This window comes from Lissotriton vulgaris, chromosome 9, assembly GCF_964263255.1.
Source record: "Lissotriton vulgaris chromosome 9, aLisVul1.2, whole genome shotgun sequence".
NCBI lineage: Eukaryota > Metazoa > Chordata > Amphibia > Caudata > Salamandridae > Lissotriton > Lissotriton vulgaris.
In genome coordinates this window covers 100,047,895-100,073,507 of record NC_141697.1, presented here as the reverse complement: position 1 = coordinate 100,073,507, position 25,613 = coordinate 100,047,895, and the positions used below count along the sequence as shown (strand labels likewise).

The 25,613-nt window shown below is 46.5% G+C and overlaps 1 protein-coding gene across 1 annotated transcript in view; it reads right to left on the bottom strand.

Annotated features, from left to right (window-relative positions):
* The window catches only part of AQR (aquarius intron-binding spliceosomal factor), a 451,150-nt gene that overhangs the window by 230,380 nt on the left and 195,157 nt on the right, over positions 1–25,613 (bottom strand). Inside the window, exons 18-19 of the mRNA XM_086937130.1 lie at positions 20,107–20,274; positions 3,632–3,801 (exon numbers count right to left, since the gene is read on the bottom strand). Coding sequence (XP_086793256.1) covers positions 3,632–3,801; positions 20,107–20,274 — 338 coding nt within the window. The remainder of the gene's footprint in view (positions 1–3,631; positions 3,802–20,106; positions 20,275–25,613) is intronic.

Here is a 25,613-nt window from a genome sequence, read left to right as displayed (position 1 = left end):
CCGTAGTTTGTGAGTTGGCCCGTTTGCGTGCATTGGAGACAACCAGGGAATCCAGAGGCAAGTGTCCCTTGATATAAGTAGGATCAGTGGGCGCTGCCTTGTACTTCTTGTCGATACGTGGGTTGATGACTCTTGCCCGGGTGGGCTCCTTGAAGACCTCAGCCGCATGTTTCAACACCCCTTTTAGCATTGGCAAAGTCTTTACAGTTTTTTCAGAGACTGAAAAGGTGTCAAAGAGGAAGTCGACGTCCACTGGGTCAGCATGGAGATCGACGTCGTGATTGGCTGCCGCCCTTTCAATGAGGGCATTGAAAGCTGCAGAGTCCTCTGTTGGGGAAGTCTTGGAGGAAAAAAGCTGAGGCTCTTGTCCCGAATGCGGGTCCCCAGGATCGCCACCAGCAGACCATGGTTCAGTCACATCCTCTGGGTCTGAGTAGACGGGATAGCTATACTCATCCTCGTCGTTGCCGTCACCCTCCTCTACATGTGAATGAGAGGGTGAAAGTTCCTGTGCCTGTGGTGATACGGGCTCCATAGAGGCAGAGGCACCAGCAGAGTCCATCTTTTTCTTGAGTGGAATTTGGTAATGCTCCAATTGTGGTTCAGGGGTGATCTTCCTCTTAAGGAGAGAGAGCTTGCCCGTGTTGGCGTCGATGATAACTTCCTGACGCTCCTCTTCTGCCAGCGGTCGGTGCCGTGGGCTTGGGACCACTAACGATGGCTTTGGCGTCGAAGACACCTTCACGGGCACTCCGGCCCCTGGTTTTGCTGTGAAAGCTTTTGGCGCCGTTTTTGGTGGCAAAGTGAACAGAATAGGCGTTGGCGCCTTCGACGGTTTTTCTAGAGGCTTGGGCGACTGCTGCGGCCCCCTCCCTAATACGTTGAAGGGACTCCGTAACCTTCTTAGTGAACGAGGCGGAGGGACGCACTGGCTCGAGAGAGTCTTCTGAAGCTGGTTTTGAGGTGGCGACCGATGACGCGCTCTTCGGAGTCGACGCCGTTGCCCCCTTGGCCTTGTCGAGTGGAAGCGAGGCAGTGAGGGACTTGGGGTCGTCCTGCCGCTTCTTCGGGTCGAGAGTGGACTTCTTATGGTCGTCGACCTTCTTGGGATCGACTCGACTCTTATGTGCGTCGACCGTCTTCGGCGCCGATGCAGCTGCGTTGGTCCCTTTAACCTTCGGCTTCGATACAGTAGCCTTCGGGTCGGCCATTTTGGCGTGGCTTTTGAGCTCGGCGGCCATCTTGGATTTCTTCGGCGCCGAGGCCTCTGAAGTTTTCGACCCGACCAGCGCGACTTGCGCTTTCGGTTTCGATACGCTTGGCGTCGAGACCGTTGGTTTCACTTTCGGTTTTGGCTGTACCGTGAGTGGCGCCGTATCAATGTCCGTGGCCGGGCCGGAAGGCGGAGCCGTGGGACGGGCATCAAGGCTTTGGGTAAGGCCCGAAGGCGATCCCTGGGCTACCTGGGCCTTATAATGGTGGCTGGCCCCGGAGTCAGTCTGAGGAAGCTCTTCATCGGAGCTATCCTCTACGGTGGCAAGGGCCCCGTCGTCGTCCCCTACCTCCTCGACGACTTCATCGAAATCCTCGTCTTCCGCGTCGTAGTCGTCCTCGACCTCCGACGCCGGGTTAGATTCTGTGATCTCCTGGATAGTGTCGTCCCCGACATCCTCCGCGTCAAAGATGTTTGTAGGAGGTGGTGCCGATCGTTGGGCCTCCAGGCGCGCAGCTCGGCGGAGCTTGATTGTTTTCTTGGACCGGAACTTGGAGCAGGCCATACACTTGGCCTCGTCGTGGTCCGGCGACAAACACTTATTGCACACCGGGTGTACATCGATATGCGGCTACTTCGAGGCACACACCGGGCACCGTTTAAATGGACTTCGTTCCATGATGGAAGAGGTTGGAGCGTCGAGTAGGCCCGTCCGCGCCGAAAGCACGCGGAAGGGCAGTGTTGGTTCGGAGCCGAGGAAAATACGAACCCGAACGATAGACAATACCGACGCAAGTCCTAAAGACTTTTTGGTCTCGAGCAAAGTAAGTATTACAACTTTCGATTCCGACAGAGGGAACCGAAACACATCTGAACCCAATGGCGGAAAAAAACAATCTGGGGATGGAGTCGATGCCCATGCGCACTGTAGTCCAGGGGAGGAGCCACCTATCTCGTGATACTTCGAAGACTCTTCCAGGACAACAATGTGCAATCATCCGGACCCAACACTAGGCGGCGATCTATGCACAGATATGAATTCAGCAGCCCACATACCTCGAACACAAGGATCCTAGGACCGGTTTTGGGATTTCACCACTCACCAACCAGGATAGCTTGACTCCAACGGCATAGAGAGCACGGGACCCACGTCTGGGCAAACCTGTCCCACTCGGGGTAAAAAATGCAAAAAGAACAATTGATGGACAGAAAGCAGGACAATGTCATACATTCCCCCCGGTACAGAGATCTGGGCCTAAATTAATCGTTTTTTTGCTCCCCATGCTATTTCAGTTTGAACCCACCCATATGTAAATCAGTCTTGACCCTGCTCCCAATGGTAACACGGGAGTCTACACAAAGGGGGGTTGCTGAACTGTTCCTATGAAGAGCTAGGGAAGATTTAGCTGGCGTGACCAAAGGTGTTAAAGTAACACCCTGGGGCATCCATTTTGTTGGATGGAATTGCCTCACACACCCAGAAGGGTGTCATGCTTCATCATAGGCGGTTGCTCCTCGTCGGGGAGGCGGTGCAATCCCCGACGGGCTCACCTCAAAGAGGGGCTCTTTGGCGGAGATCTTTTTATCCAACAGCCTTATGGTGAGGTGGGGGTGTGTGGGCAGGATGGTGTGTTGATGTGGATGGAAGATTAAAATGTAGCAAGGGGTACCGGAATTCACTTTATTCTGGGGGTCCCCTGGCTGCAATTAAAAACAAGGGGCTAGCTCGCTAGGTGTCAACAAGTTAGGTCAGGTGATCCTAGATGAGACTAGGAGTGAAGGTGGTCGACATGTTTCTCGCAATGGGTTATAATCGCCCGCGATTCATCAGGACCTTAAAAAGGTGAAGAAAAACATGCTAGTGTCATGTGTGTGATGGTGTATGTTACCTCTGTGGGTTCTCCTATGCCTACTGGTCAAGGACTATATGCCACATGAGGGGTCGGCGGGACAAGACATCAGGGATGAGCCCGTGGGGTTCAGCTAGAGTTGGAGCATAAATAGCGCCAATGGGTTACTCGAATCACCTGTGTCCGTGTTGTGAGACCTACCCTTCTCCGCCTACTCGAGCTCCTGGCTGATGAGGGGTGAAACCCTGAAACCGGTCCTAGGATGCTCGTTTCCAGTCCAGGGAGGACCAGGCTTGGCAGTTCGGGCTGAACTGTTCCTATAAGGCACACGGTTAAGACTGATTTGCATTTGTAGGGGTAGATTCTGCACTGACCTTGCCAGGTCTAAACTGGGATGGCATGGTGAGCGAAAGAAACTGGAAAAAATAAACCAGATCTCTTCACTGGGGCGAATGTTTCGATTTGTTTGGCATTTACGTCCATCAATAGTGTGTCTTTTGCCCCATGTGAAGAAGACTGTACTATATGACGGATGCAGAGATTAGAAGAACCAAGACCAGACACCTACCTTGAAATTGTTCTCCTTTGGTTTCCGCCTCATGATTAGGTTGAATGACTCGTAGACATCCTCAGCACTGTTTTGAATGCTGTTGGTCATATCCTGCTGGTACTGGTTGGGATCAAGGAACACACGATACGTTCGTGAGTCACCTTTCAGCTTTGGTTTGGGTTCAGGGCCTGCACATGTGGGTGAAAAGGCAGATTAGTACAAATCTAGTAAGTATATTTTTATCCTTCACTTAAAATTCTAGCTGAGGAACAGTCACTCCAAGGCATCCAGTCAAAAATCCGAACACGTAATTTTACATATAAGCAATATTGACTATATCCTAAAACTGTTGATAACATGACTAAGTTTAACTCTAAGACCTTAAATCTTATTGCCACGTTCAAAAATAGGGAAAAGCCAAATATAACTGCGGTCCTTGGTTTGTCTCATTTAAAGTAAACACAAAATATAAAAATGAGTTCAAATTAATCTGCAACACCACCTACAATCCACCTACACCACCAACAGGTTTCTGAACCCCAGGGGTGAGAGACTACACTCTCAAGATGTCAGGAATAAAGCCTGCTCTGGAGAGGGTGTTTCACATCCCCTCAAACAGGATGAACCGAATATTAGCATTCCAAGGCAAGGAGCTTCAAAGAGCCCACCACCTTTGGTATGCTTATCTGTCTTCCTCAGAGGTGAGGGGAGGCCAACCCCCCGGACCAGGAACCATTTGGCAAATGGATTGGCAGGAACATGAGTAGTCAGAGAGGCATGTCCACCCTCAGGCTAGTTCCACCCTTAAGGTGGGCTACCGTATGTGGAAACGAAACGTAAAAGTCTGCCATGTTGGTGATGGCAGAATTAGGAAATCTGGGACAGGGTTATGCACACTTCCCACAGGAATTGGTCATATAGGGTGCATGGTGACCCCATGGGTAAGTAACCCATTGGCTACTACCCTAAAGTGCCCGAATGCCCCTAAATATAGTATTTAGGGATGCCTGTGGCACCAGGAAATCAGATACTGCTAACCTGAAAGAAGAAGACAGGCGATGAAGAGTTACAAAAGCAAGACCAGAGGAGCAGCAGCTGACTTGGCACCAACCCTGCCGGTCTGCCTGCTGTGCTTGACAACTACACCAAAGGCGACCCACCCTGCAGCTGCTGTACCTCCAAAAGCCTGGAAGGACTGCCAGCACTTCACCCAAGTCCCAGGAACTCCTGTGGGGTAGCAGAGCTGCTTCCCTGCAGGCACCCTAAGAGACCTGTGAGGACACCAGACAGCTAAAACAGACACCAGAAAGCACCACTGCACCAGAGTCGCCTAGCCCGAGTCAAAATGGGCCAACGGTGCCAGCGTGGTCCTTAGACCCTCCAGTGACAAAGCCCACCTTGGGTTTGACAACTGTGAACTTCCTGATGCCACTTGCAGCCTCATGCCCCCTCTCCCTTAAGTATATCCGGTGACGAAAACCACTACTCACCTTATGTACTGAAGATTGGTACCGAAAGTCGCTGTAAAGTACCTGTATGCAGTTTATGCCTTTCCTTCATAGCAAACATTAGTGCTTCAGAAATTTTACTAAGTGTTGCTTTATGAAAACAACGAACCTTTGTGCAATATTGTGTTTGGGGGAAAATCTTTTTATTAATAAAAATAACAAGCTTCAGATACAAGCAAATCCCAGTATACATATACAATTCATGGCAAAGACACGGCGGTAACCAAACACCTCAGCACACAAGTACATTTGACCCAGTTCTGCACACTACTAGATTGAATTCTTCTCCTAACTCTCACAGGATAGCCTATACAACACAACAACAACATTTTTATCCCAAAATTTACTTACTGGATTTTGATGAACTTGATGCCAAAAATTATATAAAGATAAGTGTTATTTTTAGAAATTAGTGTAGATCTCCTTAATGAGTTATGCGTAGCATTTATTGTTAGTGTGTTTACAGATGTCAGTGTCCCATCAGATTATTTTGCAGAGCCTAGAGGATATTGGCATCAATGGCTCAGCCTTGGGCTGGTTCTCTTTCTTTCTGAGAGTTCCTTCCAAGTGATTGCAACCCCCATCTCTCCCCCCACCCCTTCTGCTCTAGTACGCACGCTGTGCGCCAAGGGGTTCCTCATGGCTCTGCTCTAAGCCTGACTTTATTTGATATTTACATCCAACCCCTGGCAGCAGTCGCTAAGGACAGGGGCTCGACTGTGGTTTCTTATGCGGATGATTCAGAGTTAGTGGTCACGCTATCTGACAACCCCGCAGAGGACACTCAAATTTAAAGAGGATTTAACAGCCATTGCAGAATGGATGACATCTAACTGTCTTCAATTGAATGCCAGCACACCTGAGATCCTGTTGGTGGGGAAAAACACTAATCTGTGGAGGGAGCTCTAGTGGCCATCCACCCTAGGCCCCCCCGCCTGCCCCCAAACAGACGGTCAAAGACCTGTGAGTAGGGGTAGATTTTGCACTGACCTTCCAGGCTCAAACAAAGGTGGTAGCTGGAGTCTGTTTTGGGCTCCTACATGGTCTCAAACCCCTGCTAGGTTTTTTTGATGCAAACACCCGTCAGGTTATTATACAGGCAAATGTACTATCCAAGCTGGATTACGCTAGCTCTTTGTATCTAGGGGCCAACCAGTCTTCGGTCTGCCCAGACCCTGCTCTATTTCTGACTTCATCTGCAGACTTCATTGGCAACCAGTGGAGAAACAAATCTACTTTAAAGCTGTGTGCATCTCCCATGGAATACTGAACGCCAAATCCCCAGATATCCTAGCGGATTGTCTCATACCCTACACTCCCCCCTACCATCTGCGCTCACTTGGTTCAGCACCTGGCGTCTGTCCCTCGGGTCAAGAGAGCTAGGGCAGGAGGGCGCGCCTCCTGAGCTCTTGCTCCTAAACTTTGGAACTCCCTCCCGTTGAGCATCAGAAGCATCCAAAACCATGTGACATTCCGTATGGCTATAAAAATGTATCTTTTTTCCAAGTAATCTACTTCTCCGCCTGCTTCCTCTCTACCCCTCTGTCTGACTGAGATCAGCACTGGGACGCCCCTTTGCTGGGGCAGCCCTGCGCTATACAAACATTAAAACATAACTGCTCTCTGATAAGTCTAAGGCTGCTCGACCAGAGTAGCCCCCAATAGAGAACCTTGGGATTGCTAGAGGGAGCCAATGTCCACTTGTAAGGGATACCTGAACTCTTTGCACAGTGTACCTCTTTTTGTTATACTACATAAAGAGCCAGCTTCCTACACTATTTACTAGGAACTTATAGGGATACTAAAGTCCTTGCCAATTGGGTTACATTAGATTTTACTTTGTATTAGTGTAAAGAGTACTGAGGTCTGGTGAGCATCCCACAGTGCACTGTCAGAATTGGAAACCAGCATCTAGGAGTCAACAAGCATTTGCAAAGCAATAGGTCTCGCATTTACGTGAGTTTAAGCTATTGACATTGTAAATTCGAATGCCTTTTATTTATGTTTTAAAAATTCAAACAAAATTCAAAAAAACATCATTTGTAATGTCAATAGCTCAAACTCGTGTAAACGAGAGCTATTGTATTGCAACTGCTTGTATTGTCTAGTGCTTTTTTTAACACAATGCTCCCACAGGTTCATTCGCACCACCGTAGGCATACGTCGGAAAAGCAATTTTTGCATTCGCAAATGTGCAGATTCTGCGATTCTGCCCATTTGTGAACGCAAAAAAGCTGGATACATCTGGCCCAAAGTGAGTTGCCCAGAATCATAGGATGTTGACCCAATTACGTCTCACTCCTGGAAGTAGACTTACTCACACAAAATTCTTTGTGTGAGTCAATGCTTTTACAGCGGAAAACCAAATTTTGAGGCCGACATGTGGTTTTACATCCATGAAAAAATTCCAGTTGTGCGTGGAGGCTAAACTTGCTAGCACAAGTGGTAGAGGAGGGGGAGGTGCAGACTGCCCTTGCCCATGTTCCCTTGCCAGAGCTGACACCTGAGATGTCCGAGGATTTAGACGCACCTCTCACGGTGGAGGAGATCCAGATGGCCATAGGCGCCCTTCATCCAGGCAAAGCGATGGGCCCCAGTGGGATACCCATTGAGTGGTTGAAAGTCTTGGCCGAATCCTTAAGCACACCCCTACTCAATATGTACGAGGATTCTAGAACACAGGGAACGCTGCCGCTCGATCAGCGGATGGCTACTATTGTGGCGATACCGAAGCCAGGTAAGCCCCCCAACGAATGCACCTCGTATAGACCGATCTCCCTTTTGAACCCGGAGGCCAAAATTATTGCCAAAGTGTTGGCGAACAGGATCTTGCCAACTCTGTCACACCTGATCCACCCGGACCAGTCCGGATTCATGCCACACCACAGCACTGCCTTAAATCTCCGCAGGGTGCATGGCGTGTTGGCGCGAGTTCCACTACTGCATGAACCGGCTGCCATCCTCTCCTTAGACGCCAAGATGGCGTTTGATATGGTGGAATGGAGCTACCTCTTTGCAGTACTCACGCGTATGGGTTTTGGCCCGGTGTTCCTTTCCTGGATACGAATGCTGTACAAGGACCCGGTGGCGCAGGTGACGGCCAACGGCCATATTTCAAACACCTTCCCCCTAGGCAGAGGCACTCGACAGGGCTGCCCGCTTTCACCCCTGCTCTTCGCCTTAGTTTTAGAACCGCTGGCGGTTACGATTCGTACTACCCAGCTCCTGAAAGGGATACAATGGACCCCGTTATGGGAGGACAGAGTGTCTCTCTACGCAGACGACATGCTGATCTATCTCACAGATCTGGAAGAGAGTCTCCCTAACCTCCTGGCTCTTTGTACGGCTCATGGGCGAATCTCGGGTTACACCATCAACTGGGCTAAGTCCACCATTTTTGAACTGCGAGGCCCACTCCCGCCTCTCCCGGATTCCTGCCCACTGGAGCTGGCCCACACGTCATTTAAATACCTGGGGATTCATATCACCCGTAACGAGGCAGATTTCTCACGCCTCAACCTACTACCCCCCTTAGCTCGTCTCCGAGGAGACGTGCGACACTGGAAGGATCTCCCCTTAACACTCCTTGGCCGTGCAGCGCTATTTAAAATGATGGCTCTGCCGCGCTTCCTATATGTGCTGGAGAACGCCCCGTATCTGGTGCCGGATGGCTACCTCCAGAAAATAACGGCGCAAATCTCGGGCCTGTTATGGGGCAACCAGCCAGCCCGCATTTCCCACACTAAACTGAACAGGGGGTGGTACGACGGGGGCATCGCCCTTCCGAATGTACAGTTGTACTACTGGGCGGCCCAACGCAAAATCATTAACCAATGGATGCATGCCCCGCAGGAAGACCCGGCGTACAAGGCCGACAGGGCACAACTGGGTGCCAACACCTTATTGGCCCCACTGTATCACCGTGGAGTGGCGGCAAAACTCACGGGGCCTACGAAACACACAGTCCGTATATGGTACAAGGCGCAGGCAAAGTTGAAGTGGGATGGCGTCATAACGAAACTTACACCCCTGTGGGACACAAAGGCGTTGGGCCATTTGCGGCGCTCCAAGGGCTTCACACAATGGGACAGCATCGGCATCTCCACGGTGGGGGACATGTGGACGAGGGAAGGAGTGATCTCATTTGCCACTTTGCAGGACCAATATGAGTTGGGGAACACAGAGCTCTACAGATACATCCAGGTCCGACACGCACTCCAGGCAGCAATCTCACCAGACGCACCCCTGCCCGAATCCTCCCCTCTGGAGGATCGGCTACTTACTGACTTCATGCAAGAAGGGGCGACATCGCTGACATACCGCAAGCTGATTAACAATATGCCTGATCCACTGGGGAAACTGAAGGACAAATGGATGGCGGAAGTGGGTGACCTGGATGACAATGACTGGAACGCAGCCATGGCATCCCCCCGTGAAGCAGGCATATCGTCTAAATTTCGCCTAGTGCAGCTAAAATTCCTTCACAGAATCTACTACACCCGTACATTACTTCACAAACTGCACAGGGCGGATCATCCATATTGCCTTAGGGGCTGCGGGGCAGAAGGGACCTTCATACACACGGTGTGGGAATGTCCATTGTTAGTTGGCTACTGGCAACGGGTAATACGCACGATGGCCCAAGCTCTTCATACCACCCTCACCCTAGACTCACGGCTCTGTCTGCTAAACATCTGGGGGCCGACTGACCTCACCTTTCATGCGAGAGCCTGGGTCACAGTGGGGATGGTAACAGCGTAACGGGACATAGCACAGAAGTGGGGGTCGGCTGATCTCCCCACGCTACCCCAATGGCTCCGCAACATGGACATGCTCATGTTGACTGAAAGGGCGGTGTATAAATTGAGGGGTAACCCACGTAAATGGAACGGGGTGTGGCAATCCTGGAACGCATACAGGGGGGATATCTGCGAACCATTGGAGGAAGATGATGATGGGGGGTCGGACAGTGACGAGGAGCGTTGATTGGGCTGTAACTAGGTGCATAGGGCGAGCGCAACGGAGGTGGGTGGGTGCAGCCGTGGGAGGTGGCATGGGAGGGAGTGGGAAATAGGGGGGCTGTGCAACAATACGCTGCTCTCTTTACAGATGGACTGTGCTACGAGTGCCGAAAGCTACTACCTCAAGTACGTGCCGGACTAAAGTGTGCTGTTTTTACTGTTTTATGTTTCTTACAAGGTGCGAACGGCAAGACTCAGACGGATAGTAGCCAACACAACACAAAATTGCAAACTGTATTTTTTCGACACAAGTATATTCCTACTCATCACATCGTCGACGAAACTCGCAATGCTATATACTAATGTGGATGTTATAAGTTTTTGCCTTTATGAATACTGTCTCACCTCATTCACCTAGTAACTTGTGTATGGAAATGCGATGGATGACAATGTACCTACTATCTTTGTTTTGCACCAAAAATAAAAATTTAAAAAAAAAAAAAACTTGCTAGCACAAATAGCATTGTGAATCAGCCCGTAGTATTCAAAACATTGCAAAGTTTATTGCTGTTCCAAGGTTTAGTCCGGTTTCATGGTGACATTGTATAGCGTTACATCGCTCTTGTGTGTGGCTTAGTACTATTCAAATACCTAACACTATGATGTGAGTTACTATCAAGGAGGCAGCATCGCCGCAGGGAGGCTTAATCAGGGCTAGACTGGGAGGCTGCAGGATCAGGGGCTGCTTATGGGCTGCATTCGTAGGTGGGTGGGCTGCCATGACCCAATCATGCCTCTAGGGCCCCATTCTAGCAGTGGCCTCCTGCAGTGTGAAGCTGGTTTAAACCTTTTGCCAGGACCTATTTTTGGTTTCAGATCGGATAGTATCATCAAGTTTAGGCGAGTGTTTTAAGCTGTCCCATCCCCACATCCCGGAATTCAGACACTTGCATGCTTCAGTTTGGTGCTCGTGACTTATTAGTGCAGCTCGTGCCAGCAGATTCCTGGAAATATGCTGGCCAAAGGGGGCACAGGACTGGCCGTCACCATTAATATTCATGCCTGATCTAGTGGCTCAGTATACAATTGTTAAAGCAATCAGATTAGTGCTTGATAGCTCGCGATCCAAGAAACGACTCTACTGCATTAGCGAAAATGGCATACAGCGAAAGAGGGTAAGCAACGGTAAAGAATAGTATTTTTTTTTTGTAAAACATTTTTATTGGCATTTTTCAATATTACAAACATCACATCTTTCATTGCCGATGACTTTTAGCATTCAAATGGCAACAGTAATGAATCGTTAACAGTTCAGTCTAGCCAATACCCTTGATGCGAACACATGAAGAGCTTCACAGTGAGGTAAATCAGGTTCTTACTGAGCAAAGTGCCGTGAAGAACAGCACTAGAGCTAATGTTCGTGCTCCAGTGAGCAGGGGAATCTCCTAATACTTTGGCCGTCACAAAATGGTAGTGTGGCCAGTGAGTGGCCCATCAACGGTGACAGAGAGCTGACTGTAATGGGAGTAAAACGCCAGTCCTACGCGGGGACAGGAGATGTGCATGCGGGCGGAGTGCATATCTCCTGTCCGTACGGGCACAAACTGAAACTAATAATTAGGAGGACAGGGGAGGTAGGGAAAGTGAAAGCGTGCCATGTTCAAATGCCAGCCCTACGCGGGGACAGGAGATGTGCATGCGTACAGAGTGCACATCTCCTGTGAGTAAGCGTGCACATCTCCTGTCCCCCTTCGCTACCAAAACCGACAACTAAAGGTCTCGCCAAGGCGAGCACAGCGCATGCACTGCGTCGCTAGGCCAGACCTAAAAATGGGGCACAACATGGGAGGACAACTGCAACAAAATTCCAGTTTCCTACACATATCTTAAAATAAGTATACATGTCATTAACATCTTGGCATCAGTGTGAGGATCTGTCGATGTTTAAGCCCAAAAGGGTCATAAAATTGTTACTACATAACAATGTTAGTTGGCACATGGAAAATGTTGTGTTCTAAAATTCTAGTTTGGGACTATAAACACTGCCACCAGCATCTTCTTCCAATGCAACGTACACAGAAGAGGTGTATCGGCTTCGCTCGTTAGCCATCACCTCAGTTTGTCAGGATATTGTATCCTGGACCCTGAGGAGGGAGCAGCAAGACAACATGCAAAGACTGTTTCTGTGTGGTATTTGTGATGGCTATTATTGTTTAGCACTGGTGTCCTAGGGCCACCATTGCAAGTTGTCTTCAACAGGAAACCCAAGATAATTCCTGTTGACAGTTCACTGTTCAGAGATAGTGAAGTTGAGCACCCAAGGTTTACTCTAGGAAGTGGTAGAGTTTGGAAATGTATCAACTGTGCTATGCTACATGACATCTAACACACAAACTGAATGAGTCAGTCCTATAATTTCCACGATGAACCAGACTTTATTGAAAAGTAGGTAAATAAATACATGAAACCTAGAAGGTGGTAGCCTCTCTTGGGAAGAGATACATCCACAAAAAGCATTTATGAAAATTATGCAGTAGGTGGTACATAGTTTTACTGTTTACGTTGCACTTCTAGACAGTCAACCGAGCAATCAGGTCACACATGAATGCACTGCATCTAGTTAGATACAAGGTTTATGGACATTTACTCCAGTGCCGTTGCGGATTCAGAAGCAAGACTTTGCAATTCAATAGGACAGAGACCCTCAGCTCAGCTTAAAACCATGAACTCCTACAACCTGGAAAGGAAAATGCTACTTACCAGTATGCATCTGTTCTTGGCATGTAAAGCTTCAGAGTTGTACACTTAGCATTAGATCGCCACCTGGTGTTGGGCTCGGGTGATCGTATGTTGTTGTCGTCTTGGAAGAAGTCTTTGTAGTGACGAGATAGGTGACTCCTCCCTTGGTCGATAGTGCGCATGGATATCGGCTCCATCCTTCGATTGTTTTTCGCCATGATGGGAAATGATGGAGTTAGTAGAAAGAAAGAAGGGATGTCCATGCGTATATCTAATTAAGATTAAGACTGGAATAGATACAGGCCCGGGGAAGTGGGAGGGCGTGTACAACTCTGCAGCTCTACATGCCAAGAACAGATGCATATTGGTAAGTAGCATTTTCCGTTCGAGGCATATGAGCTGCAGATTGTACACTTAGCATCGATTGTGCAGCAGTGTCTACCCTAGCGGTGGTCACCTGTATCTGTTGCAGTAGTTTGAAAGAGGGTTTTAAGGACAGCTTGGCCTACTGCAGCTTGCTGCTATGCTTGCACATAAACACAATAGTGTTTAGTAAATGCATATGTTGTAGACCAAGTTGCTGCCTTGCAGATGTCTTCTAAAGGAATGTTTCCTAAGAAAGCCATGGAGGCTCCTAGTTTGCGTGTGGAGTGCGCTCTAGGAGGAACTGTTAATGTGCGTTTCGCTTTGTGATAGCATATTTGTATACATTTAACAATCCACCTTGCAATTCCTGATTTGGAAATGGGATTGCCTTTATGTGGTGGAGAGAAGGCTACAAATAGTTGCTTTGTCTTACGAAAGGACTTGGTCCTATCTATGTAATAGAGAAGAGCTCTTTTGACATCTAGTGTGTGTAAAGTTCTTTCTGCTACTGAGTCCGGGTTTTGAAAAAACACAGGTAACATAACAGATTGGTTTAAATGAAAAGGAGTAATTACTTTAGGAAGGAATTTAGGATTAGTTCTTAGAACCACCTTGTTACAGTGTAATTGTAAGAAATGTTTTTGTATAGTGAAAGCTTGAATCTCACTAACTCTTCTAAGAGAGGTTATAGCAACAAGGAAAGCTTTTTTCCATGTGAGAAATTGTAGTTCACATTTCTGTAAAGGCTCAAAAGGGGTCCCATGAGCCTGGTAAGAACAATGTTTAGGTTCCACACTGGAGAGGGTGGTAGCCTAGGAGGAATAATTTTTTTTAGTCCTTCCATAAAAGCTTTTATTGCTGGAACCCGAAACAACAACATATGTTGTCTGTTTTGAAGATATGCAGCAATAGCTGCCAGTAAACGTATTGATGAATAAGCCTGATTACATCTTTGTAAATGGAGAAGGTAACAGATAGTATTTTGGCTGGAAGCATCTAAAGGATCAATTTGATTATTATTGCAGTAAATGGCAAATATTTTCCTTTTAGCAGCATAACCAGTTCTAGTAGTAGGTCTTTTTGTTTCTTTAACCCTTCAGTGCTGATGACAAAGCCAGCTCGTCATGGGTGTTACCTGCGCTGTGCTTATGACGAGCTGGCTTTGTCATGAAGCATGGGGATCTGAAGATTTCAGCACCCAGCGGGAAAACCCATAGCACCCAAGGTGTTAATGATATTCATACAGTCTGGTGGCAGGTTAAGGTAACCAAACTCTAAGACTTCAGGAGCCAGATCGCCAGATTCAGTTGACTTGGATATGGATGCCTGATGTCTCCATGGTTCTGCATTAGCATGGATGGTGTCAGAGACAGTTTTTGCTGGGGAACCAGAGAGAGTTCCAGTAGTGTGGTGAACCACGGTTGGCGCACCCATGTGGGAGCTACCACGATCAGTTTGAGAGACTGTTATCTGAGCTTTCGTATCACTAGTGGTATTAGCGGGGTTGACAGAAAAGCGTACGCAAATCTGCCTGACCAGTTCATCCATATCGCATTGCTCTTGGACAACGGGTGTGGAAACCTGGTGGCGAAGGTTGGGCATTTTGCGTTTTCGTGTGTGGCAAACAGGTCTATGTAAAAAAATGGTTGAAGAACTTGCAGATGTAGTTCCCATTCGTGAATATGTTGTGTCTGTCAACTTAACAGATCGGCTATCTGATTGTGAACTCCTGGAAGGTGTTCTGCAAGCAGATATATGTTTTGTGGAATGGCCCATCTCCAAATGTTTTGTGCGAGCTGGGACAGTTGCAGGGAATGTGTGCCTCCTTGTTTCTGTATGTAGTACATGGCTGTCATGTTGTCCGTCCGGATTAAGACAGGCTTGCTTTGTATGTGTACTTGGAAGGACTTTTGTGCCTGGAAAATTGCTAGCAACTCTAGGTGGTTGATGTGAAGCACCTTTTGTTGAGCGGTCCATCTTCCCTTAGTTGTGTGGTGGATCAGATGTGCTTTGTATCCTGGCTGAACTGGAATAAGCTAGAGCTGTATTGGTGTTTATGGTAGCCCCTATGTATTGATGTACATGAGAGGGCTGTAGGTGCGACTTGGTGTAGTTGATTGTAAACCCCAAGTTGTGCAGTGTTTGAATTGTTTGAGATGTGTGTTGAACACACTGGTTGAATGACTTGGCTTTTATGAGCCAATCGTCCAAGTATGGGAAGACGTGGATATGTTGCCTTCTGAGATGTGCTGCTACTACTGCTAGACACTTCGTGAACACTCTTGGTGCAGTTGTGACCCCGAATGGAAGAACTTTGAATTGATAATGTTGTCCTTGTAGCACAAACCTGAGATACTTCCTGTGAGAAGGATGTATGGGAATGTGAAACTCGGCGTCTCTGAGGTCTAGTGTAGTGAGGAAGTCGCCTTGTTGCAATAATGGGAGCACTTGTTGTAAAGTGACCATGTGAAATGATCTGAGTGTATATACAGACTGAGAGGTCTTAAATCTAGAATTGGCCTTAGTGTCCCATCCTTTTTGGGTATTAGGAAGTAGAGTGAGTAGACCCCTGTTCCTTGATTTTGCAATGGAGCTAGCTCTATTGCATCTTTTTGTAGCAATGAGAGAACCTCTTGTTGGAGCAGGGTTAGATGTTCTGTGGACATTGGATGCTGTCTGGGCGGTATATTTGGAGGAGTAGCTGTAAGCTCTAGGCAGTAACCATACTGGATAATCTGTCTTACCCACTTGTCTGTTGTGATGGAATTCCAGACAGGTAGGAACTGTGCTAATCTCCCCCCTACAGGAGTGGTATGCTGTTGGGAGAGCTGAAGGAAGCCACTGTTTAGTAGTGGAAGAGGATCGATTGTTGTTGTTACCTCGACCTCTTCCCTTATTGTAGGATGCTTGTGTATTTGCTTTAAAGGAAGCTGAATTGTCAGCTCCAGTTTGTTTGGAGCCTCCTCTGTAGAAGGAGCAACGAAAGGAGCCTCTTGCTTGGGTGGACTGCAAAGCTCCCATAGACTTGGCTGTGTCAGTGTCTTTTTTCATTTTTTCAAGAGCTGTCTCTACTTCTGGACCAAACAACTGATGTTGGTTGAATGGTTGATTTAAGATAGTAGTCTGTACCTCTTGCTTAAATCCTGAAATGCGTAGCCACACGTGACGTCCAAGAAGGACACTGGTATTTATTGCCCTGAATGCAGCGTCTGCTACATCTAGTGAGCATTTAATGGAGGCGTTAGATACAAGCTTAACCTCCTGTATAAGGTCATCTGCTTGTGTTTTATATTGATCAGGTAGATGTTGTAATAGCTTTTATAGCTGATCATAGTGAGCCCTATCATATCTTGCGAGGAGGGCCTGTGTGTTAGCAATGCGCCATGCATTACTAGCTTGGGAAGCTATTCTTTTCCCTGAAGCATCTATGATTTTGGATTCTTTATCAGGAGGTGGTGCTTCTCCCGATGTTTGTGAATTTTATCTTATCCCTTAATGTAAGCAGGATTCCCAGGAGCTGCTCTTTACTTTTTTTCTATCCTTGAGTTTATGATTCTAGCCCGTACAGGCTCTTTAAACACTTCTGGGGCATGTTTAATAACTTCTTTAATCATTGGAAGTATTTGCACAGTTTTTTGGGAATGTTCAAAAGTGTCTAGTAAAAAATCCTCTTCTGCTTCTTCTGAACGCATGGTAACATTGTGATAGATAGCAGCCCTATTAATCAAGTGTCCAAACCCAATACTGTCTTCTGGAGGAGAAGGTTTAGATGGATATACATGTGGATCAGGAATATCTGGTATATCCTGTGGGCTTGGATACTCCCAGTCTGGTGAACCTGTTGGGTAGGGAAAAGGGTCATCTGGGTCTTTTCCACCCCCATGCTATACTGATCATCGTCAACATCTTGGGGTGTATGTTGTGGAGAATGAAGAGGAGAATTTTGAGGTGAAATGTTTAAAGGAACAGCAGGAGAGGAAGATACAGGAGAAGAAGGGTGCATAGGAGATGTGGCAGAGTCCTTCTTCTTGACAGGCACTGGAGGAGTAGGTGTTGTATCTGACTTCCTCTTCCTGTATGGTGTGGTGGAAACATGTCCTGTTTCTGGGTCTATCCTTTTTTACAAAGGATCAGGTCTAAAAAGGTCTTCTTCAGAAATTGCTTTCGGCACCGATTTTTTCAGCTCCGGGCCTGGTTTCTGCTTGTCTTTAGCCTTAGGAGTTGTTGTATAGTCCTTTGGCGCAGTTTTCGGCACCGAAGGAATCGTTTTCGGTGTGGAGGCCTGGTTTGAGGGCTTGGAGGCATCGATAGCAGGCTTTGTAGGTTTCGGTACCGAAGATTTTGGATTGGAAGCTGTTTTGGTCGGCTTGGAAGCATCGGAAACAGGCTTCATTGGTTTTGGTGCCGTAGTGTCTTTAGGAGTCAACAGTTTCTGGGTCTTTTTCGGAACCGGAACTTCTTTCAGTTTCGCTGCCGAGGGAGCTGGCTGTATCGGCACGTGCGGTTTGCTCGGTATGGAGCTACTGGAAACTTTAATATTTTCTTCAGAGCCGGGCTCGATGGAGGGGCTTTTGAAGCAATGTCTCGGTCTCGACTGGGCCCCGAAGGCGGAGTTTTGACCTCAGCCTTTGGTTTAGGTGTTGGGGCTGGGGTAGGGGCAGTCGTACTCACGCGTTGAGATGATGGTATGGATTCATCAGAGTCGTCTGCGTCAGATACGATCTGGAGATCATCGGAATCTTCCTCGGGGACACATGGACCTTGGTGGAAGATATCCACTGGTTCCGGAGCTGATCTCTGCATGTTGCATCGACGGGTCCTTCGATCTCGAATGGTCTTCTTGGATCGAAAGGATGCACAAGCTGTGCAACTCGACTCGTCGTGTTCCGGTGATAAACACAGGATACACACCTCGTGATGGTCGCTGTGTGGAAATTATGCTCCACACTGAGGCATCTTTTGAATGTTGTCCTTTCCATGAGGTGTAGGCCTCACCACGTGGGTAGGCCCGATGGCCCGCGTCAACGACCGAAGTGATGACGTCGAGTCAATGTATATTGAATTTAAAGTTTGTTTTTTGAAAAGTTTTGTGCTTCGAAGTCTTTAAAAAGTAGATTTTCGAACCGGAGCAGAAAAGTTGCATCCGAACCCAGTGGCAGAAAAAAACAATCTAAGGATGGAGCCGATGCCCATGCGCACTATCGTCCAAGGGAGGAGTCACCTATCTTGTGACTACAAAGACTTCTTCCAAGACGACAAAAGCATGCAATCATCCGAGCCAAACACCAGGTGGCGATCTAATGCTAAGTGTTTAATCTGCGGCTCATATGCCTCGAACAGAGTTTTCAGACAAATTACAATTGCTCAGGATAAAGTCACGTTTGCAAAGTCTGTCTCTAGTATGACCAGGGATCTGGTAGTCAGTCTCCAGCAGAGGATAGGTCTGAAAACAGACCATGCGTTGGCCGTAGTGGGAATGGCACCAAAAAAAATAAATGAAAAGTGCAGAGCTGGGGTACTGAACTTGAGAAGGTGGTAGCTCAAAACAGGCCATTGAAAGTCAAGAGTTTTGGTAGGTTGAAGTATCAACCAGTGGCAGATGGCAGAAAGATTCCAGGGGATAACATGCAAGTCGTGGAGGGTGCAGGTTCAGCACATCATGCTTCTGTTAAGGGTTGATGCAACTTTAGGCCTCAGTGGTTCATAGTTGCTTCTTGATGCTAAGCAACAGCTGGCCTGCACTTACCTATGCCTCCTGTGTCATACTGGTCTTCAGTCAGCTGCACCCGGTGTTGTTCTGAGGCTCAGTCAGGTGCCTGCTCCTCCCTGGGCTGTACAGTATCTCCCTTCTTGGTAGATCAAAGCTTTAAACGTTCTTTCCAGTTCTCAGGGAAGACAAAGGCCAGGAACAAGTCCTCTCTATATTACTGTACAATGCCTCCCCTAAGCACAGGCAAGGGCTTTTTTTAAATGTAAATTCACAAGAGTAATGTGAATATCAAGGTACATGATAGTATATTGGTAGGATCCTAATAAACTCTCCATAGTTGTATACATCTTTGTAGTTAATTCCAGGTTACATATCATCCAACAGGACTGATAAGAGTGTCCACCAATGTAAATGTTTTACACCTTAGACATGTTTCTGAAACAGGGCCAAGCCCTTTGACTAACATTAGCCTACATTTAAATCCCGCTAGAAAGAACACACACAAAAGCAAGAAATACTTATGACATAAACATGTTTTTTAAGTCTATTTCAATATCTGTTAAATGCGCCAGTAACAAAATGTTTGCCTTGCTTCTTTGCTGTCCTTTTTCTAAGGACAGAGAGATGTATGACTGGAAGAGAGGAGTAGGACTTTTCAGCTCTATATTTCATCTGATTACTTACCAATTCTCATCTTTGCGGGGCACATGCATAGATAGACTAAAGTCAGTTAAGGTACAGACCAGAACTCTGATAATTAAGCAGACTTTGTCCTGCTCCCAATAAAGTACTTGGATTAATCATACTTACACAGATGCAGAGTCAGCAATGTAGTAATGTAACTCAACTGAAGATCTGTCTCTTGAGAGTGAATGATTACATTCGGGGCACCAATACATGTGTCCTATGAAACACCTAGGTAATATTTACAATATGGACTCCTGAATTTCCATGTACTGCAAACATTCTGGAAGGTGAAATGTATTCCCATTATCCCGATATGAAGGGCTCAACTCAAATGACTAGTGTTTAAGCTGACAATACAAATGCTATCATCATTCTTAACTCTGGCTGTAAATTTGTCTCCTTCATGTCAAGGATCATTTCAAGTTAAATGTCCAGAGCGAACAAAAGATGAATGCACTGCACAGGATGAGTGTTTAAGAAGTCAGAAGATGTCTGTGTTATACTGTAAATGGGTGTACATACCTTCTTCGATGACTCTGCCCTTCTCATCCAGCATTCCTTGGATTTCACACCCTCGAACATACAGAAGGCCACTTTGCTCAATAAAAGGTTGGCGACGATCGAACTTGGTGCCATAAGCCTGTGTGGGGCGCACAGTCACCAGGAAACACACATCATGCTTGCGAAGACCTACACAGAGAGAGGTAAGTATAAACATAAACCCAATTTTACATATCCACAGGTAATTTTACAGCCGTAAACGGAATGAGGCTCAGGGGCATTTTTGTCATCATCCACAACAAAGTAGCCTCAGGGAATACACCAGAAGAACAAGTAACTTACCGATGGATACTCTAACAGAGATTCCTCACCTTAAAATAATCCTCAGGGACCAGACTGGATGCAGAAAACGTTTTACAGCAGTGCTTCCTTCTAGCTGTAGGTGATGCCATGTAGCTCTGCATTGGTTCAACAACGCCCAGGAAGTGACTGAGCAGATCTGCACATAATCCCCACCCAAACACGCTGACATTAGTTTTGCCTGGCTACACCAGTAAGGGTTACTTTGACTCTGCACAGTATACCTCCTTTTGGTACCCTTTGGGTCTTAGAGGTGCTCCCTGAAAATCTACCAGTCTCTGGTGTGTTCGCTGACTAATTTCTGGCATTCTGCCACCCAAGACGGATTTCTGACATCCCAAGGTGAGGGCCTTTGCTCCGCCTCTGAAATGCGAATCTGGCTCCCCACACAGGAGTGAATCTGGCTCCCCACACAGGAGTGGAGGCCAACCCCCTCTTTGGCCAGAGCACTTTGGCACTTGGACAGGTAGGTTCTGCCTGTGTATTCGTATTTCCCCGCCTGGCTGCACACCCTACGACTGTCACTCACTGTGCGCATGCGTGCTTCGGTTTATTGATTTTATTTATGCGTTTTTCTCTCGTGACATTATTCCCATTTGTGCGGGGGAAAAATAACCCAATCTGGCAACACTGGTTGCGGCGGAATTTATAATTTATTTGGGGTCAGTGACACTACTATCACTGAGTGTCACCCAATAAATGATAAATGATAAATGCCGCCACAACGGACCTCGAGTGCAGCGCGGCCGCCCCCCCCCCCCTAGCTACGCCGCTGAGAGGATGGTTGTGGTAGCAGCGGGTGTGGTGAGGCAGTGCTCCTTGTAATGTCTTCATGTTTTATGGGGCCACAGAGGGTAACACAGTCACGTTTTGGGAATAACAGGCAGAAGTCACCTGCACCAGGTGTTCACTACAATCCAATGAGTCTCAGTAACTGAGTGTTTACAAGACTGATGCAACAAGATGAGGCATTAAGTATGTTCACACAGAGAGCACGTGTGCAGAGATGTCAGGCGGTGAATGCAGCTGAGAGCCACAGTCCTGCATCCTGAGATCCCTGAGACCCCCTCTATCACTCCTGCAGACCTGGTGTGCAGGGCTCACTTAACCAATACTTCACAATAGGAACAGAACTGAAGCATGAGGAGAAGATTACACGCCAGCATGTTACAAAAGCAAACGTTACATTACATGAGACAAAAGTGACTATTGTGAGCAAACAAAATACATGAGGAGCAAACGGTGCACAGGAGGAGAAAGTGACGTGTGCAGCGAACACAGTACAAGCAAAGGCATAATACTGCACCGGAAACCGACGGCTCGACCGCTGTTGTCCACACATACTGAAGTGCTCGGTCAGTGACACAGGGTGGCATCTGCTCATGTATCTAAACATAGCGCACTCAATCCTGGCCCTCACTCAATCCTGACCCTCACTCAATCCTGACTCTCACTCCTGACCTGGCACTCACTCACTCCTGCCCCTCACTCAATCCTGACTCTCACTCCTGACCTGGCCCTCCCTCACTCCTGACCTGGCCCTCCCTCACTCATGACCTGGCCCTCACTCACTCTTGACCTGGCCCTCACTCACTCTTGACCTGGCCCTCACTCACTCCTGACCTGGCCCTCACTCACTCCTGACCTGGCCCTCACTCATTTCTGACCCTCACTCAATCCTGACTCTCACTCCTGACCTGGCCCTCACTCACTCCAGACCCTCACCCAATTCTGACTCTCACTCCTGACCTGGCCCTCACTCACTCCTGACCCTCACTCAATCCTGACTCTCACTCCTGACCTGGCCCTCACTCACTCCTGACCTGGCCCTCACTCACTCCTGACCTGGCCCTCACTCAATCCTGACTCTCACTCCTGACCTGGCCCTCACTCACTCCGGACCTGGCCCTCACTCACTCCGGACCTGGCCCTCACTCACTCCTGACCCTCACTCAATCCTGACACTCACTCCTGACCCTCACTGCTTTGAGCAATATATCACTGTAAGTTGCACCATTTCCATTAATTTGAAAGTAGGCAAATTGATTTTGGGAAAGTGCTATATTCCCTACTCAAACAATAGCATGTCTTATCATTCCATGATTTCTCACACTTTGCAAAGTAGGTAAATCTGTTCATGCAATTCTTAATTTAACATAGATACAGAGTATGTTCCTCATTGGCAACATACTTTAGTAGTTTCAGGTAGGCCACCACAACATCACTCAGCGCCACCACAGCATCAATCTTTGCAACCATTTAACAACAACTGGTTCAAATATATTCTCTCAATGTTTCAAGCTTTATTACAAATGTCAGAAAAAGATGTTAATATTTCACTTCTGTTCTTGGATTTTCGTCACAATAAAATACAATGAACATAATCTTCACAAAAGTTATTTGTTGTTGTAAAGCTTTTATTTCGACATATTTGTCATAAAGCCATAAAAACATTTTTAAAATACATTCACTTACAAAAAAGTAGAAGAAAGCATAATTACCAAAAAGTACAATGACTACATCTGTGGTGCACCAAAAACAACATCATCAAGGGATATATACAAGTTGTGTAAAAATACATTACTATTTCATTATAAGTATTTGCATACAAAATACAATTTGCTACAATTTAATAGTCAGTTACAGAACCGAATTTAAAAGCCTATCTACATTGTATAAATAATTAAAATGCCAGAAATTAAAAGCATAATTTTACTTGATTGAAAGTTTAAGAAATTCCTTATGGAGATCAGGGCTATGGGGTATCAAGCCCTATGTTTTAACCCCAAGTTTCTTCCTAATCAAGCAGACACTGAGGAGATACCTACTGACTCCAAAAGCTACCAACTGAGAGGTTGTAGATTTAAGTATCCTCTCTGCCTCTTTGATGGTTTGATCCATTTCATACGTGGGTGTTTGTACACCGGACAAAAGAAGAGAATATGGGCCTCATCTTCTTTATGTTTGAGTTCACACAATTTACAATTATACAACTCGTTTCCCGTGCTTTTTCCCCATCTGCAGGTATTTACATTTATTTGTAAAACGCCATACCTATATTGTAAGTATACAGTTTGGGCCAAAGGTGGCTCAATTTCATCCATAAACTGCTCAAACATGGGTGTATCCTTAAATTGCAGAAACTTCAGAGTTAGGGATCCGGTACCACATTCATGTAAGTATGCATTATTAACATAGGACCAAAAAGCAGCTTTTGCATGTTCTTTACAATTATTTGACAGTACAAGTGGGTTATTCCAAAAGTGTGAAAGACCTATTTTTGTGAACCAAGTGGATATATGTCTCAGCCATTTGATTGAATTAAATATATCCAGTTCCATGATTTCTAGTAATCCGCTTCTATAATCAACGAGTTTCGGGGTAGACCATAATCTTACCCAATAAAGGAGTGGCCTTAAACAACATAATAAGTCTGTACGTTTTACATTAATGTCCAGGTAAACAGGCATTAAGGGCGTTCTTGAGGGTAATCTCAATAAGCGCCTAAAGAACGCATTCTCATCTATCTCAAAGGTCTTATTTGAGTGTGGCCCCCAAATCTCTGCCCCATATAGGGCTGCGGATTGAGCTTTGGCTTTGAATACTTCCATCGCCGGAGTTATGGCTTTGGAAGCACTCCCTCCATGAATCTTTAGGATATGAAGTGAACTATGTTTGAATGTCAGCCTGCTTTTTTCCAATTGATTTTTCCAGGACATTTTACTATCTAGCCTAATGCCCAGGTAGTAAAAAAACTCCACGTACTCTAATTTTATGTTTTTTAGGGCTAAATTCTTCGTAAAGGTTTTTGGAGGATTAATGGCCATGTACTTAGTTTTTGATGAGTTAATTTCTAGCCCCTTTACTTCACAATAACTATAGAATTGGTTTACTAAGTTTTGTAATCCTTTCGGAGTTTGGGATATTAGGATGGTGTCATCGGCAAATAACAATGCTGTAATTGCCTCATTGCCCAATTTCGGGGAATCGTGGTTACATTGTGCCAAGTAGGGAGGGATATCATTCACAAATAAAGAAAAAAGGGTAGGGGCCAGCACGCACCCTTGTCGTACCCCCCTTTTTACTGGTATGGCCTGGGTAAGTTCACCATTTCTTCCCCACCTTACTTTGGCAAAATTGTCTGTATGTAGCTTTATAAGGTTTGTTAGCAATTCACCCAGAACACCCATTTTCCTCAAAGTATCCCAAAGAAGGGGGCGTGGAACAAGATCAAACGCTGCACGTAGATCCATAAATGCTACGTAAAGGCTACCCTTCTTTATTTGTACATATTTCCAACAGATGCACATAAACCTGTACACCTGGTCCACAGTACTTGTCTTAACTCTAAACCCCGGTTGATATTCAGAGAGGATTTTAGATTCCTCCATCCAGTCTAAAAGTCGATTTAAAATGTGCCTGGCAAAGATTTTCTGTAAAATATCGATTAAACTAATCGGTCTGTAATTGGCTGGGTTGTAGTGATCCCCTTTTTTGTAAATGGTAACTATTTCCGCCCCCTTCCACGTCTCAGGAATTGGTGTCCCTGCCAGTATCGAGTTACACAAGAAATTTATATATGGGGACCATACTTCAGTATTGTGAGTAAATAAGTCCCCAGGCAGTTTATCAGGGCCTGGTGCCTTACCCGCCTTAATTGCATTTATTGCACGCAGGGTCTCCTCTTCACTGAATTGGGGTAAACTAGTACACGAGGACAAATCAATTCCAAGATCGTTTGGGCCTAGGCACACATCTACCGAATCATACAACTTAAGGAAATGGTCATACCATATTTTCTCATCAAGGTAAAAGTCCCTGTTGGAGCGACCTGTTTTGTTATTTTTTGATATCAGACTCCAGAAAGTACTTTGGTCATGCTTTCTAGCTGCGTTTAGGAGATCTTCCCAGACCGAATTGTCCCATTCCTTTTTTGCCCAGGAGAGAAGGGTTTTGTATTCTTGTCTACACTCTCTTACCATCCTCTGATCCTTGGACTTAACAGCTTTGATTAAGTTACTTTTCGCTAGGCGACACTGTTTGTTGTACCATGGTGTTTCTAGTTCGAGTTGCCTGCTTATATTACTTTTATCGTTACTACATGTTTTGCTCAGGAGGGGGATTAATAATTCTACCAAGTGGTAGTGCATGTTAAGAACTTCCTGGGA